The 16,382-nt window shown below is 45.2% G+C and overlaps 7 protein-coding genes and 1 non-coding gene across 8 annotated transcripts; 4 read left to right on the top strand and 4 right to left on the bottom strand.

Moving 5' to 3' along the window:
* Window positions 1–1,372: 1,372 nt before the first annotated feature.
* EXO70 (Exo70p) lies at window positions 1,373–3,214 on the bottom strand (the record flags this gene model as incomplete). The annotated part of the gene is made up of 1 exon (XM_018879522.1): window positions 1,373–3,214. The coding sequence occupies one exon, from the start codon at window positions 3,212–3,214 to the stop codon at window positions 1,373–1,375; it is 1,842 nt and encodes a 613-aa protein (XP_018737431.1).
* A 1,693-nt stretch (window positions 3,215–4,907) lies between these two features.
* On the bottom strand, window positions 4,908–4,978 carry AWJ20_2571 (the record flags this gene model as incomplete). The annotated part of the gene is made up of 1 exon: window positions 4,908–4,978. It is a non-coding gene; the product is annotated as a tRNA-Gly (tRNA).
* A 460-nt stretch (window positions 4,979–5,438) lies between these two features.
* Window positions 5,439–7,205, top strand: AWJ20_2570 (gag-pol fusion protein; the record flags this gene model as incomplete). Its single annotated transcript, XM_018879521.1, has 1 exon — window positions 5,439–7,205. The coding sequence occupies one exon, from the start codon at window positions 5,439–5,441 to the stop codon at window positions 7,203–7,205; it is 1,767 nt and encodes a 588-aa protein (XP_018737430.1).
* Window positions 7,206–9,780: 2,575 nt separating this feature from the next.
* On the top strand, window positions 9,781–10,353 carry AWJ20_2569 (uncharacterized protein; the record flags this gene model as incomplete). The annotated part of the gene is made up of 1 exon (XM_018879519.1): window positions 9,781–10,353. The coding sequence occupies one exon, from the start codon at window positions 9,781–9,783 to the stop codon at window positions 10,351–10,353; it is 573 nt and encodes a 190-aa protein (XP_018737429.1).
* A 978-nt stretch (window positions 10,354–11,331) lies between these two features.
* On the top strand, window positions 11,332–12,489 carry VPS4 (AAA family ATPase VPS4; the record flags this gene model as incomplete). The annotated part of the gene is made up of 1 exon (XM_018879517.1): window positions 11,332–12,489. The coding sequence occupies one exon, from the start codon at window positions 11,332–11,334 to the stop codon at window positions 12,487–12,489; it is 1,158 nt and encodes a 385-aa protein (XP_018737427.1).
* Window positions 11,532–11,867, bottom strand: AWJ20_2568 (uncharacterized protein; the record flags this gene model as incomplete). Its single annotated transcript, XM_018879518.1, has 1 exon — window positions 11,532–11,867. The coding sequence occupies one exon, from the start codon at window positions 11,865–11,867 to the stop codon at window positions 11,532–11,534; it is 336 nt and encodes a 111-aa protein (XP_018737428.1).
* Window positions 12,490–13,010: 521 nt separating the features above from the next.
* ARG2 (acetyl-CoA:L-glutamate N-acetyltransferase) lies at window positions 13,011–14,378 on the bottom strand (the record flags this gene model as incomplete). Its single annotated transcript, XM_018879516.1, has 1 exon — window positions 13,011–14,378. One exon carries the CDS (start codon window positions 14,376–14,378, stop codon window positions 13,011–13,013), a length of 1,368 nt encoding a protein of 455 aa, XP_018737426.1.
* Window positions 14,379–15,804: 1,426 nt separating this feature from the next.
* Window positions 15,805–16,308, top strand: PSF2 (Psf2p; the record flags this gene model as incomplete). The annotated part of the gene is made up of 1 exon (XM_018879515.1): window positions 15,805–16,308. The coding sequence occupies one exon, from the start codon at window positions 15,805–15,807 to the stop codon at window positions 16,306–16,308; it is 504 nt and encodes a 167-aa protein (XP_018737425.1).
* Window positions 16,309–16,382: the final 74 nt, after the last annotated feature.

Here is a 16,382-nt window from a genome sequence, read left to right as displayed (position 1 = left end):
TAAAGCGTATGTGCTGGATGTGGGATGAGTCGGAGTGACACTTGATTTGTATCCCTAATAATTAACTGGTGAACCAATACTAACAGTTGACTTAACAGGATTATTAGAGACCCTTCTAATATGACTTACTACAGTAATGTATGTTTTTTTGCCGACTATCTAAGCCTGATCAACAAACGCTTAAATGATGTAATATAAGCATTGGTACTAACAAATCATTCAGAGAGCTATGAGCAATTACAAACTTGGTAAATTTGAAGAAACAGTTCAAGATAGTGAGCGAGTCATTGAATTGGCAAATAACAATGGCACTGCGAACTCTGCATGTATGTACTACTATCTATGGGGCTATTGGCTATTAATCAGCTGGCACCGTGATTTGGCCCATGTCATTTGCGGTATTTGATGCTAACAGATTTCAGTCAAAGGTCTTTATTTTCTTGGTTTGGGTCAGATGGAACTTAATCGGCTGACCCAAGCGGAAACAAACCTGTTAAAAGCATATGAAATGGCACTGGCACAGAACTCACCGTCAGCATCGTCCATTTGTCAGGCTATCCTACAAGTGCGACAGAAAAAGTGGGATGTAAGTAATCCATTGAGGATCCAGGTTAACCTGCCGTCTGAGACAAACAAGTGATCCACTGCTAACGGCGTCACCAGGCCAAAGAAGAAAAAAGAATTGCAAATGAGGCACCTTTACTGAGTGAGCTCAAGGGTCTGTTGGAAGAGAAAAAACGACAGGAGATCCAGCATGCCAGTGAAACGTTGCCATCAGATGAGTTTGAAGACGAAAAGCAATATTTGGAAACTAGCTACGAAGAAAAGCTTCGTGATCTGGCAACAATATTTGCCCGTGCTGACCACAAGTATGAGAAAAGAGAAGTTCCAGATTACTTACTGGATCCAATCTCATTCAACTTATTTGTAGACCCCGTCATCAGCAAATCGGGCCAGACGTTCGAACGCTCATGGATCCTCCAACACCTGAAAACAAGTCGCACTGATCCGTTCTCTCGGCAGCCATTGTCGAAAACAGACCTCATTCCTAACCTCCAGCTCAAAAGTGCGGCCGAGGATTTCATGAGAAAGGAGGGTGCATTTTGATCCATTTTGATCCTGTATATTAAGGGATAGTTTTTAGCTAGAACTCTTTCTCGGGAAGTTGCCTCCGGCGGCTGGGGCTCCGCCCCAAACCCCGTTGCTCCTGCTTCGCAGGAGATGATTAGGACTCTTCTCGGATTTCGGGTGGCGACCAAGTAATCATGAGCGCAAATGGAGATACTCAGGTCTGGAGCACAGGGGTCTAGAGCAGGGCCCATACCAGCACGGGCAGTTTTAAGAGACCAAAAGGAACAATAAAAAAATCCGTCTATAATAAAAGAGTATTAATCGCCTTGTCCAGGCTGACTTTGTCGTACTTTATATACTTGTCGATGTTCTTTGTGAAATCACCTCCCTTATGTCTGTCGTAGAACTTATAATATATAGGGCCTACCAGGGACTTGATCTCTTTGACAGATTCCTGTTTAATTGCTACGTCTTTAATGTTGAGTGATTTGTGGCGGGTGAGGAGCGCTTCAAACTCCGCGTTGAATACCTTAAATTTCTCTTTAACCACTTCTCTGTCTTTGGAACTGAGCTGCTTGCCAGCTGGTAACGTCGTCTCCATGAGTCCATGAGATACTTTGTGCCATGCTCTGAGAAACAAATCAAACGCATGTTTCCGCAGTCTCTGAAGTCGTTCGGCTCCTGCTACACTGAGAACTGCAGACACATTGCTCTTTGTTATATATGACTCAATAAATGCTAGATTTAGCAGCAGTGTCAGTCCTATTTGATGATCTTTCTTGCCGCTAGCTGATAGTCTAAGCTCAAGGGTCAGTATCAGAGCATCGATGGCATCCGAAAAAAATGCTGATAATGTATTCCACGGGTCATTACCTGTCTGCGTGGTAATTGATGACAGTCCTTTAACGGACCTTTTCCATTCTGGTTCTGGTTGAGGCATCCATGACCCAGGGGCCAACCCTTCTATAGCAGCAGGTGCACCATTTTTGAATTCTGCAATTTGCTTTAATTTGGACATGATATCGAGAGTAGGAACAAATTGTTCACCCGGTGAATAAGTTGCAGAATTGACTTTGGATTCAACCATTTTCAAGAATTCCACAAATACTCTTTTAGCTGTAGCCTTGGCCTTTGCCATGAGTTCCGTTAAATTAGCCGGTACTGGTATGAGTATCATTCTCAGCGTACCTGTAATCGCCATGATAGCATCAACCACTTCAAATACCAAGATCTGTTCAGTCTCCATATTTTTGTTTATAAAATCATTGATAGTCGTGCAAACCTGAATAAAGTCGTTTAACAACACTTTAGTGACCTGGTCAAGAAGATACATCTTCTGCTTGTCGTTGTCGGTTTTGGCACCAATAAGAGTTAAATCATCCGCCCTGGCTACTATTAGCCCTCGCACAGCAATGGCATATGGATTTAGTGCACAGGTGCCTGGTTTATAAGAAGTCATACTTGACGCAGTCCTGGCTTTAAGAGCTTCCTTATGAAACGGAGCTAGCGATGTTGAGACTACTCTTGTTGCCATTTCAACATATAAATCATCTAGACTTTGTTTCGACAGTCTGAAATATTCAAACAAAGTAGCAACCGTATTAACATTCTCATCAGATAGAGAGGGCATTTGAGCTGTATTATTAGGAGTCGTTTTGGCTCCTTCAAGGCATTTGTTTATGTCGACTTGCTCATATGCTGATGCCAGTATCGATCGGAAATATTCCTTGAGTTGATTGTTCCCTGATTTAATCAGTGCTTCAGTTTTATCCACCACTTTATAGAATTTTCTCAGTTGACTCTTCATCAATTCATCCAGTGACGTGTGCAGTCGTTCAATTGTATTGATATATGTTGAAATACCGCTAGCCTCCGGACCAGCTTTAATGATGGTTTCACATTCACCAGTTATATTAGCATATCCACGAATCTCCTCAATTACCGATAGACTGGAATCAACGCTTCTAGTGAGAATAGCAAACATTTTAGTTCGTCCAGATATTGGCGTAATTGCTTTCTCGGCAAAGTCAGCGTTCGATGATATCTTCCCCAGCGTAGCATTGACTTGACCAGTCAATGAGCTTACTTTAGCCAGCGTTTCTTCAAGAACATGTACTTCTGCAGCACTGACTTGAAGCGCCATTTTTGGAAGCCGTCAAACTATTTTCTGTTGGAGTCTATGGTTGATAATCTGGTTCCGAGAATAGCTTTGTTGACAATGAACTTATGAACGTGACTTTATGCATGAATATATCAATCTCATTGAGTGGGTCGGTCACGGGACTGAATATCTAAGTGGGCCGGTTGCTTGGGCTTCAAACTTAAAGAATCATCCGCACCGGTGATGGACTTTAAACAGTCTTGGATATTTCAAATAATTTCAGAGAAAATTCGGGACCACGTGAGATCTGCCAGTTTTTAAGATTGCTTTCTCCGTATACCAATGTCAAATATTACCTCCAGTGAAAACAACTTTAGTGCTATTTTAAAAATCGGACGATAAATTGCTAATTATAATGATATATATATATAGTAGATAACTTAAAACATGATTTAGTGAGTGATTCTGCTCAGCTCTCGATTTCTTCTGTTTTTTCTCCGTTTGAAACACCTAGCCCCTTATCTTCGGGTTCTATGAACCGAAACAGCACATGTTCCGGACAACTACTGGTTGAACCCGATCAGCTGGAGACCCTAATTTGACATATTAGACGAGATTTCCGTCCTGGACAGTTTATTGAGTGATCCAACTCATAGTGTCGCCTGGAATTGCTTTAATATTTTTGACGTTTAAAAGAAGAAGAATAAAATAATATTATTATAAAGGGGTGAAAGTGGATAAGTAGATCAGTCAAAATATGATCTAAATAGTTGCCAGTCACAGATACTTGTTTCTAGTAGCTATGTTACCTCTACTAGTTAATATCGCATTAGTATTCACACATTTAGCATGTTGGCTGTGAAGTTCATGGACATTGACCTTCATTTATAATAGTTGGTTATCAACCTTATCAGATCGTAATCTCACGAGTGCAATCTTAAGATGCTGCAATAGGCAGGTATAACTCACAGACTTATTGTTGCTTGTTCCAGCTAACAGTCATGTGATTCCTACTCTTCTGCATATCTGTATCAACAGCTTTTGCACTTCAGCATCAACAAATATCAAGTAGGGGGTATTACAGTGTTACCCGGTGTTTGAACCGCTTCTGCTTCACCATTCCACCTTCGATCACTGACATATGCAAGGGATCTGTCAAAGATTGATTTCATTTGCCATCTTTTTATTTCATTTCCATTCCCATTCTCTTATTTTAATCTTTTAGACGAATTTAGAGATTTTCAAGAATATTCTAATTCTCAAAACTTGAATGGAAACTTAGGAATACTTAAAAGGAATCTAAAGAGGAACAAGAAAACTGTTCATGAGATTCGTATCTAGACATGAGTAGAACTGGTTTCTTTGATGTACAAATGATGCGATCTGTAATTAGTTGAATTGTGTTAATTATGTATAGTATAGGACTTTAAATAAGATTTATTGATTGAATCGCTTTCTTTTTACAAAATGCTTTATAAACGGTAGCTGAACCGTCTCCATCTACTCGTCGAAATATCACAAATATTCTTAATAAACTAAATAGGAAATCCACTGGTGTCAATATTTTGAAATCTAAAATAGCCACGGTAAGCCTGCAATAGGTAATAAGAAGGTGGTCATCCTGGTTATGTATAAATGATGCGACCTATAATTACCTAAATTATAGTAAGAAGTACGTAAAAAATCATTTGGATAGATACTCATGTGCTAAAAGTTAGGAGAAAGCAAAAAAGCATGCGTTAACCCGGAATCGAACCGGGGGCTCATCGATGGCAACGATGAATTTTACCACTAAACCATTAACGCTCTGTTATGATTTAAGTACTCTCAGCATCCTTGGATGGTATTCAAGATATTACGGTAACCTAATTCAACGAAGTCACATGACTAGCTCTCCGTATATATATCTGCTTATATCTGCTCCTGCAGCTCTCCTGTTTCTGGTCCTTCAGCTTCAACTAATCCTAGAGCTAACAGGACCAGGTGAGTTACCATTAATAAATATTTTTCAACTATCCTAGAGCTAACAGAACCAGACTCTATTAGCATTGAAGACGGTACATTTCAGGAACTATTGTTGTTATAGAAGAACCTTCCTTACAGAATATCGAACCTGAAAAAAAATTTCTTGGGAAATGCCTCGTGTTTGATTACATGGCAAGTCACACGAGAGTAAAACAAGAAAACCACTCCTTCCTGAAATCAACAAGCCTGACGCATTAGTAACAGAATTCAATTTCGCAAAAGGGAAGAGAAAGAAGCAAGAATGACCAAAGAGCTTGCCGTCACTCAGGTCGACTCCTTAGAAGGGGATACGGCACCTTTCCTTGAAGGTATGGACAAGAATAAGACTAAACAATGGGAATCGATTAGTCATAAGCACGGCCTCGGCAATTCCTACTCACGCCCCAAAACCGAATCCAACCCCCCTCCTCCACCTTATACCGTCGAAACCACACTTCTGTGGCTCAGACGTGCAAAGAGATACGTGGCATATCGTGAACGCACCCAATCAGATGCAGACGTAGCAACAGACATCATCAGTCTCTTACCTAAATCCGATTACAAAATCCAGGCAATTCATTGGTTCGAACAAGAGCCATACCCTTGGGAGAACTTATGGACCCTACTCGAAAAACAACATGCACAAGCGACAAAAAATGCACGGGCCAAGTTGCTTAATGAGAAATGCAACAAGATCTCGGATTACCCGGAATTCTTAACTAGAAAGCGCGTTGAGGCCCAACACTCCAAGTTAGACGAGGACGTGGTGATTAGTCAATTGATTGCGGCGGTACAAAATGTGCGTTTCCGTCAAGAATTGGAGCGACTGAACAGCGAGCACAAAGATTTAACTGTTGACGACTTCGTGCGCATGGCAACCCTGAGAGCAGAGCAGCATGTCGAACTACAAGGGATAGGGAAAGGGAAATCAACCAAATGGTGCTCGATTCACAAGAGCCACGGACACAACACAAAGGACTGCAGTAGACAGACGAACAAAAGTCAACAAACACGCAATCCCCAATCCGTGAAACGACCGGTGGAAGCGACAGCTACTTCTCAAAAGTCAATACAATCTGTGGCCTTTTCGCACGACGCCGAGATGATCAATCGGATAAATCAATCTCTGGAGAAAGATCCTAAGTACTCAAAGATTCTTCAACACTTCCGTAGTCCCCAACACAGTCCATTCCCAGGCGACAAGAAGGATAAACTTTGTTATTCTTATAGAAATGATATTTTGTGTTACCTGGGAAAAATTGTCGTAGGAGTGGATGAAGATTTACGTGAGAATTTGATCAAACTTTTCCACGATCATTGGATTGGCGGTCATCACGGAATTCGTCGCACGAGACAAACATTAACTGAAGTTTTCACATGGCCCCACATCAGCGAGTATGTGGAAAAATACGTCAAAAGTTGCTTGACATGTCAAAAATTCCGAATACGCAACCACGCACCATACGGCCTCTTAGAGCCTTTACCGATCCCCGATCGCCCTTTCCAATCCATATCATTAGATTTTGTAACGAGCTTGCCGGAATCTGGTCCCCGGAAGTCAACTCAGGTTCTAGTGATTGTTGACTGCTTCAGCAAATACGTCCAGTGTTACCCATGCTCCACCAACACCAACGCCATAGAACTCGCAACGTGTATGAAAGACTACTTCGACCGCTTTGGCCGTCCCGACACCATCATCTCAGATAGAGGCACGCAATTTACATCAAACTTTTGGCGATCATTCACCGCGAGTCGAGATATTAAACTTCAGTTCTCCGCTGCATACCACCCTCAGACGGATGATCAGACAGAACCCATGAACAGGGAAGTCACACGCCATATCGCGGAATATATTAAACTTCAGCACAACGATTGGTCTGAGTTATTGTCGGAAGCCACCTTCGCCATCAACGCCACTTATAATGAATCTATCAAGAACAGCCCTTATAAGGTAGTGTTTGGGTTCGAACCCAATATTCATTTCAATTTTGAAGCCGCGGAAGCTTATCCAACAATGGAAGCCAAGTGAGCACGTCAGGCTGACCTCCACAACAGTACTAAGGAAATAATTCGACACAGCCAACAGCAGCAAGCTAAGTATCACAACAAGCATCGAATTCACAAAGTTTTCAAACTGACGGATCGAGTTTTACTTTCCACGGACAAGCTTAACCATGACCGAGGTCCAAAACGCAAAATTGATAGGAAATGGATTGGACCCTTTACAATTGCGGCAAAAATCAACGACAACGCCTACCGTCTATTGTTACCCAAGTCTTGACGCAATAAAACCCTGTGTTCAACGTAGACCAATTGGAACTCTATGAGGAAAATTTGGCACATAGTACGAAATATGACCCTCACTCACATCAAAGAAATCGATTATTATGACAATAATCCTCTTCAAATTTGCTCTTCACTGTCTGGAAAATGATTATCCTTCAAATACCACTAGTGGATCCTGCAGTTGTCTGTGAAAATATATTATTAAATCAAGAGAGCGAAGTATCCAGGAATTCTTTATTTAACCGGAATCAACAATGTAACCGAGGCACAACCTTAGAATATCCCTTTTCATTGTCGTTCCGAAACCTGTTGTGCAGCAGGACCATTGAATCAGGTTCATGACCGGAAGTAACTTCCATTAGTTATTAATTAAGTAAACAGCCATATGGTAATGGGTCCTCTACAGAATATGCCAGGGTCAACAGTATTAAATAGTATAGTGGAACTATTCTCTTCAGGAGTATGATATTAGCTCTACTTAGCTGCTTCCCAGGTATAGTGTTTGTTCTTGACCATCCCAAACCTTGGCGGAAAGTACTTGCAAGCATCAAAATGAGTTTGTACTTACTTCTCTGGACAGTGTAAGTAAAGTAACATAGGGTCTGAACGAGCAAATCAACAAAGTCATCTTCGACCCAAGAACCATTCTGCTTCCGGCCACTGGGTCTCAACAGTTACCTTTCCTTAGCGCTGCTATGGAGACTAGGCTGGCTGTGCGTGCTGTATTATCACCGGTAAAATTTGTTGAAGGAGCTATATCCACATTGGTATTCATATCCAGAGACCCACTTTCGGATCTACATGAGTAATTATGACTTCTCTAGTAATATTACGGATTGGAGAGAAGGCTTTTCTTACAATGCGGTGGATACAAGAACAAACGTGAACAGGAAGGACATGACGGGAATTCTTCGAATGACTATGGCACTTTATCTTAGAAGCTAGTACAGATGGTAACAGATGCTGACATTGTGATCAAAGGATGACCCGTGTTTCAAAGGCGGGAACAGATCTCCGAGTCGGTCTCAGTCCGATGCCGCTATCCCAAAAGATCAGTTTAGGTCCTCATCACCAAAAACTTTAAAAACTAATACCCGTCTGCTAGAAGCTTTTAGATTGAAGGGTTTATAGTTATATTAAATAATTAATTTATTTTGAGCGGCGCTGGGACACTGAACCAAGCCGAACTCGGTTGGTTCATACCAACGTCGATTTCTGACTACCCACGATATCGGAATTATGACATATACCACATGACAATATAATATCATGAAGAACCAACTAACTATGCTAAGAAGCAATTAAACAAACTAGAGTCCAGACCAGATATTATAATGGAGGAGGCGCCAAGGAACCAAAAGCCAGATACCCCCACTGCACACCCCACCACAGTCAGACATAGAAAATATCCTCGGTCGATGAGATTACCCCTGCTTTAAGGAAGCCCTGCAGGACGCCCTCTGTTCTCAGCCAATCCGACCGAATCGTGCCGAGAACCTTGGCGGGGGCAATCAAAGAATTAAAGACATGGGGAATTGAATCAGGAACTATTACCCCACATTGTGGTGCCGTAGACAGAGTCGATCTCTGAGGTCCATGGGAGAGTAAAACCCGCAGCTCGGTGTCAAACCAAGACACAACAGTTCTCCATTGACAAACAGTACAAGACTACGTCGCCTCTATTGCGCTCGCGAAGCGAGCACAACGGGGTCTGGGGCAGCGCCCCAGCCGCCGGAGGCAGTCCCCCATCACCAAAAAGATGGTCGTCGTAATATACACAAGAAGCCTGTTGACATGATAATACACACGAAGATACAGTGACGTGTGATGGCCCGTGGCAACCGGCAGATGGTTGAAAAGAGTAGTGCAGCTGTGGCTTGCCGTAGCTTGTGGTACTGTCAGGATGGTGCAGGATGCTGAGAACAGATTTAAAGTTCAACTGTTTATTTTCGTTTCTTTTTTAAAATAATGAGAATTAAGGTTTCGAACTGGAAAAGTTGTATTTAATGGCAGTTTGAAAAGAGCGGGGGTGTGATTTACGTGTGAATCAACAAGGAGACAAAGAGGTAGTGAATCGCAATGTAATGGCGTCGTCAACCGGAACTAGTGAAGTTTTGAGTTTGGCATCGTATCTCAATGGTGAGGGGAAACACTGGGTCTTTTCCTGGCGAGAAAATTATAAAAAGACAAGAAGATCCCATGGAATTGCCTTGTCTTAACTAATACCAACAGTATCCATTCAGTAACTGAACAAACAACCACACAAGCACTTTTTTATCTGCTCACTCACCATCAAAACTAAATAACTCACAAGCAAAATGGTCGCCATCACCTCATTGTCTCCTCTTGTTCTTCTTGTAGGCTCAGTGCTTGCACAATCCTGTACTCCATCTTCTCAGGGTGCAGCCATTGCCAGCAACCTGGCCAGTATCCAGTCGGCCTGTACATCTACCGACAGTCTTGTCCGATCGTTCACCAGCTCTCAAGGATTGTTGGCTGCCTTGAACATCCAGACTTCGGAGCAAAACATCCAGAGCGCTGTCAATGCTGCTATTACCAACGCCGGAGCTCTGTCAGCACCCACTGCCTGCGACGAGCAGGTTATTGTGGCTGCTCTTTTGGCAGCTGCTCCTAGTATCACTCAATTGTTGTCGGACATCACCAGCAAGCAGGCTGATTTCAATGCTGTTGGTGTTAGCAGCATCATTGTCAATGACTTGACCAGTCTTCAGTCAGGAACCTTCAAACTTGAATCGCAAGTCTATGCCAAAGTCCCCTGTAGCGCTTTAACTTCAGCCAAGAGTTCCTTGACTGCCATCAACAACGGCTTTGCTTCTGCTCTCACTGCTTATGGAGCTTCTGGCGCTGCTGCTCCCGTTTCTCCCTGTTAAAACCCCCGACCTGCGAGCGAGACTGTGCCTTTTATACTTCTTTTTCATAACAATTTTCCTGTCAAAACCAATAAAAAAAATACTTTTTTAAGAACCAGATGCCTCCGGCGGCTGGGGCTCCGCCCCAGACCCTGGTTGCTCCTGCTTCGCAGGAGTGGTTGGGACTGTGGAGGGTCGGGGTGTGGGGTCTGGAGAAGGGTCCGACTGATAAGAATGGCGATCGGCGATGCGACTTTTATCCTCGTTGGGAAAAGATAAGGGCGATAGCGGTTGGGATTTTCAGCAGCCAGTTCGCGGACCACATAGCGCCGTGCCTGTCTGACAAGTGCCGCTATCGATCGTTCGGAGGATAACAAAAGCGGAGAAACAGAATCCACCTAACTAAGCATCTCCACTCAACTCACACTTAGAAACATCCTCGTCGTTTCTGACCGAAATTTAGTTTTCAGAAACAAGATTTGTATTTTAGAGAACCACACAGAATCACTCACCAAACCCTTGGAGTCATAAATCAACTCCACTCAGAACACTTTGCATCAAACGGACAGTTGACTGATACAGATCAGTCCAGTTCATAATCAGTCAATCAATCACATCCAGACCCAAAAACAAGCTGAGATTTCGGGATATATATACATTGACAGACAGAAAGACACGCGACAGAACGTAATAGAGCCATGGCTACAGCAGATTTTCTCAGCAAGGCCATTGATATCGTCCAGAAAGCCATTGAGGCGGACACTGCAGAGCGGTATGAAGAGGCATACAAACAGTACTTCAATGCTCTGGATTATTTCATGATGGCCATCAAATGTAAGTTCCTCCCTCTCCCAATCTCTTTACAACTGCCACTCACCCGACAAAAAGCTCGCGAAGCGAGCACAACGGGGTCTGGGGCAGCGCCCCAGCCGCCGGAGGCAGTCCCCCCTTCAACACGATTCTAACAAGACAGATGAGAAAAACCCACGAAGCAAAGAAATGATCCGGTCGAAACTGACTGAGTACCTGTCGCGAGCTGAGCAATTGAAAGATCATTTAGAGAAAGCAGAGACCAAGAAGGGCTCGACAGGTGAAGCGTCTGCTGGTAGTGGCAGTACTAAGGCTAAGAAAGGGTCAGGTGGAGGTGGTGGTGGCGATGATGATGACGATAACGATACAAAGAAACTGCGAAATGCGCTTCAAGGAGCCATTCTTTCAGAAAAGCCTAATGTTCGGTGGGAGGATATCGCCGGTTTAGAAGGAGCCAAGGAAGCACTTAAAGAAGCTGTGATTCTGCCTGTGAAATTCCCACATTTGTTTACAGGAAAACGGAAACCCACATCAGGTATTCTATTGTATGGACCTCCAGGAACAGGAAAATCGTTTCTTGCCAAGGCAGTAGCCACTGAGGCTAATTCGACGTTTTTTTCTGTGTCGTCGTCTGATCTAGTTTCAAAGTGGATGGGTGAAAGTGAACGGTTAGTCAAGCAACTGTTTAACATGGCACGAGAAAACCGACCTGCTATTATTTTCATTGATGAGGTCGATGCTTTATGTGGACCACGAGGAGAAGGCGAATCTGAAGCTTCACGACGAATCAAGACCGAGTTGTTGGTACAAATGAACGGAGTTGGTAACGACTCGGGCGGAGTGCTGGTGCTTGGAGCTACTAATATTCCTTGGCAACTGGACGCTGCTATTCGACGTCGTTTTGAGAAGCGAATTTATATTTCGCTACCTGATGTTGAAGCCCGAACAAGAATGTTTGAATTGAATGTCGGCTCCACTCCGACCACGTTACAATCGTCCGATTACCGACTACTGGCGGAAATGACTGACGGGTATTCGGGCCACGATGTGGCTGTGGCAGTTCGAGACGCTTTAATGCAACCCATTCGTAATATCCAGAACGCGACTCATTTCAAAGAAGTAGCCCCTGCTAGTTCTGGTCAACGAAAGCTGACTCCCTGTTCACCTGGCGAACCTGGAGCCATCGAAATGAACTGGATGCAGGTCGAAACCGACGAACTCGAAGAACCTCCACTGACCATCAAAGACTTCATCAAAGCCATCAAAGCCACCCGGCCGACCGTCAACGGCGACGACATCACCAAACAGGTCGACTTCACCAACGACTTTGGCCAGGAAGGAAACTAGCCCTATACCCATCCTCCCCTATAGCATATTAAATACTCTCTTAGAAGGTGACTCTGCCTCCGGCGGCTGGGGCTCCGCCCCAGACCCCGCTGCTCCTCTCGCTTCGCTCGAGTCGGGCGTGTGGTTCCCTGAGTGGATTGTTGAGAGGGATCTGGAGTGAAAAAAGTGAACCCAGCAGTGGGAGGGAGAATCTTCTTGTAAAATCGCAACACCAAAAGAGTAACACAGACACCTCCTCTCGACCCTAACTGGATTGTCGAGGGAGATCTGGACTGAAGTTCGTGTCCTAGCAGTCGAAAGAGAACCTCGCCATCGACCAACCACAGCAAAAGCACCAGGAACCCCAGTCCAAGCTCGCGAAGCGAGCACAACGGGGTCTGGGGCAGCGCCCCAGCCGCCGGAGGCAGAACCCCTTCACCGAATTAAATAGCAAATAAATTAATATCAAGAACCTCAGTCAAAGCTCGGAGCGAGCACAACGGGGTCTGGTGCAGCACCCCAGCCTCTGGAGGCAGATCCCGTCATCGGAGAGATGGCTCGATGGATGCACAGATTTGTTCATAGGCAGCCAGATCGGTGGTCTCACGGGAGTCAGAGCCATTCCAGAACATCATCCAGTGGGAGTTGGGTACTCGTTGAGTGCCTTTGGATCGCTCGAAGTACCATTTGTTGACGGGGTTGTTGGCCCGCGACCGCCAGAGGATCTCTCGTGGGAACATGCGTACCATCATAGCTTTGAATACAATGTCAGCGACCCCGGACCCTCCTTGAGACGAACTCTTGACTGCAAACTTGTCGAGATAAGCTACCCGAGCACCTCGTGCTTCTTCCCAGGTAATGATAGCGGCCCCTTCATAGTCGCCAGCAATTATGATTCCAGCGACTTTGCCATTGACACGGTTGAGATAATGGTCTAAATCGAGGGTCTTTCGAAACGAGTCGTTGATAAGACCGACCAGTTTAGTCAGATCAATGTTACCAACTTTGGCTTCTTTCAACAGATTGAGCCCCTTTTCTGAGTACATAGTCTTGACAGTCATACCTTTTCGCAAAATCGTGGTTTGGACTCTGGGTGTACGTTTCATGGTCACTGGAAGAGAAGACGAGGTGACTGGCCGGTCCGTGAGTACATTGTATATAATGGGATTTCGGTTGTGATTAGGAGACAGAGCAGCTACTTCTGGAGTGGTGATGATTCCGGCCGATGTCAGAGGTAGTAACGAAAGAACTGATTTCATGGTCTGTAGGTTTTTGAGATGTAGTTTCTGAATGTCTTGTGGAAGGTAGTTTGTGAGCACCAGTTCGGACGAGATCTCGGAAAACTCTCGCTCGAGATTTATAAATATATGCGAAGCCGTGATACCGCCTCGTTCCACAGAAGGAATGCCTCCTACGGGGTCTATAAAGATGATTTTTTCTACAGTGGATCTATCAGTCGACTCGTTATTTCCATGCAGACTGCCAACAAGCGATTGGATAGTATCGTTTGCACTGATAATCTTGTGTTCACTAGTCTGAGTATCATAAGCCAATGGTGCCACTACAGGAACAATACCCAGAGAAAGAGGGTTCAAGACAGCACTTACCGAGGACAGTACAAGTCCATTAGCATTCATATTAAATAAATCTTCAACCGGTCGAGACGAGATGGGATTATTCTCTTCTAACACCGCCGCCATTTTAAGAGCCCGTTTCTTGATAGAATCCTGATAGTGATTAAACGGGCGTTCTGTCCGGTCTAGAAACTGTTCCCTTTCACTATCACCATCCAATACAATAACCGGAGAAACTCCCAATTTCATAAGCTGAGATACCGTAGTGCCAATGCGATTAAGAGTCTCTTTACCGATAAACTGCTCATCACGCACTTTAATCACCGACACCCGCATCTGTTTCTGACTCGGTACCCGTTTGACTTTCAACGGAAACAGCGCACTTCCTGCATTTCCCACATCAACCGCCTGATCCAGAGCCGGCGAATACCTCGAAATATACTGTCTGGCCTCGCGTTTAGTGGCCGTGGATCTCAGAACCGACAGAATCAGATCCTACCATGAGTTAGTTTTACTTTCCGAGAACATGCCTCCGGCGGCTGGGCTCCGCCCAGACCTGGTTGTGCTCCGTTTCACGGAGCTCCCGATACCCCACGCAAACGACTCGAACGAAGTGAGAGGAGCCGGGGGGTCTGGAGCGCAGCCCCAGCCGCCGGAGGCACACAAAAGCCACACAAAAACCACACACACACCTTTTTTTCAGCGTTCAATGCCGCCTGGGCATTGAGGAATTTCGACTCCTTTTCTCGCAGAAGTGCTTTCTCGCTATGAAATCTAGCTCGACCCCATTTCTGGCCTTCACAAGCGACCGATGACCAGCAGCCGACCAGGGCCTGCCAGGCACCTGAGACAGTTCCCGCGGGTCTGCGAATCTGACGCACGATCTCCGCCATCCGGTGTCCACAATCAATCTCTCTCTACACCCGGTATCCACCAGAAAAATTCACACCCCAAAAAAAAATTAAAAAAGAATCAAATCCCTCACTCTCTACCCTGCTGAAATACTTTTTCCCCTGAAATATACATCACCGATTTTCACTCTGCATCCCGCTGGTCACGTGACTCAACGCCTGATTTCCGGCCATTTCTCGGTCACTCCACCCGCAGCGGGGATGGCCTGACTGGTCCTGAAACGGGCCTTTAATTGTGGGGGTGGGGTGTGCCTCCGGCGGCTGGGGCTGCGCCCCAGACCCCACGGCTCCTCTCGCTGTGCTCGAGTCGTTTTAGCGGGGGACCCCAGTTTTTGCCGGGACCGGAGAGGGTCTGGACGGCGGGGGAGACGACTCGAGCGGAGCGAGAGGAGCATCCAGGGTCTGGGGCGGAGCCCCAGCCGCCGGAGGCATGCCCAAGAGACAATGCTTATATCGGGGTTTGGTGGTTTTGAGATCGATTTTACAGAGAAGGAAAAAAGGCAATGGGTCTAGTGAAACTATTTTCCCATTTAGGAAATAGGTTTTTTTGAATAATGGCAGTTAGAAGAAGATAGAGGGCAGGGAAGGCCGTTTTCATTGGGGTAAATGAAAAGATCTGCATTTCTGTATCCGGGAAGAAGTGAAATTTGAGCCCCACGGGTTCGCATGTTCACAGGATGCAGGGGAGATCGCGACAAAACGCGGGTCTGATCTCAGTTTGTTGATTGATTAACCAGTTTGTTCGAGAGGTAGAAATGGCTTTACCGAATAAACTGGCGACGACGCTGCTGCCGTCTGAAATCAATTTCCTGGCAGAAGACGAACTGATAAGCATAGTTCCACTGCAGTCGATGGACAGTCTGAAACTGATAGGACTGCGAGTGCCGAAAATGAGTCCCATGGTACAAATGCAGGTACCGTTATGGCTGGCTCTGATTCTGAAAAAACAGGCCCGGTGTAAAATAGTCATGCCCTCGTGGTTAGAAGAAGAACATCTACGTCAAGTGTATGAACGAGAAACCACAGTTCAAGACCGGTTTTCAGACCAATTGCCCTGGCGATGGATGGAACTTAGTCAGTCGTTACTAGCACATGCCTCGGACGATTTAAAAAGTCCCCTTGCCAAAGTCCGGTCATTACTCCAGGATATTCGAGAAGTGCGACTGGCAAAAGCGCGCGCCGGTATCTCAGAACTCAACGAATCTCACGTCCAAATGGACAACCTAGGACACATGGAAATCAACGAGCTACGGCCGTTCGCCATCCTGGTCATGGACCAACTCCGGCGAATAACCAGTCTCACCGAACCCGAACCCGATCACGACGACGACGATTATGACAATGACGACGTATGAACCTCTCACTACCTCCCCTCTCCTGGAGGGGGGACTGCCTCCGGCGGCTGGGGCTCCGCCCCAGACCCTGGTTG

Source organism: Sugiyamaella lignohabitans, chromosome B, assembly GCF_001640025.1.
Source record: "Sugiyamaella lignohabitans strain CBS 10342 chromosome B, complete sequence".
NCBI classification, from domain to species: Eukaryota; Fungi; Ascomycota; class Dipodascomycetes; order Dipodascales; family Trichomonascaceae; genus Sugiyamaella; species Sugiyamaella lignohabitans.
This window is presented reverse-complemented; position numbering and strand designations above follow the sequence as displayed.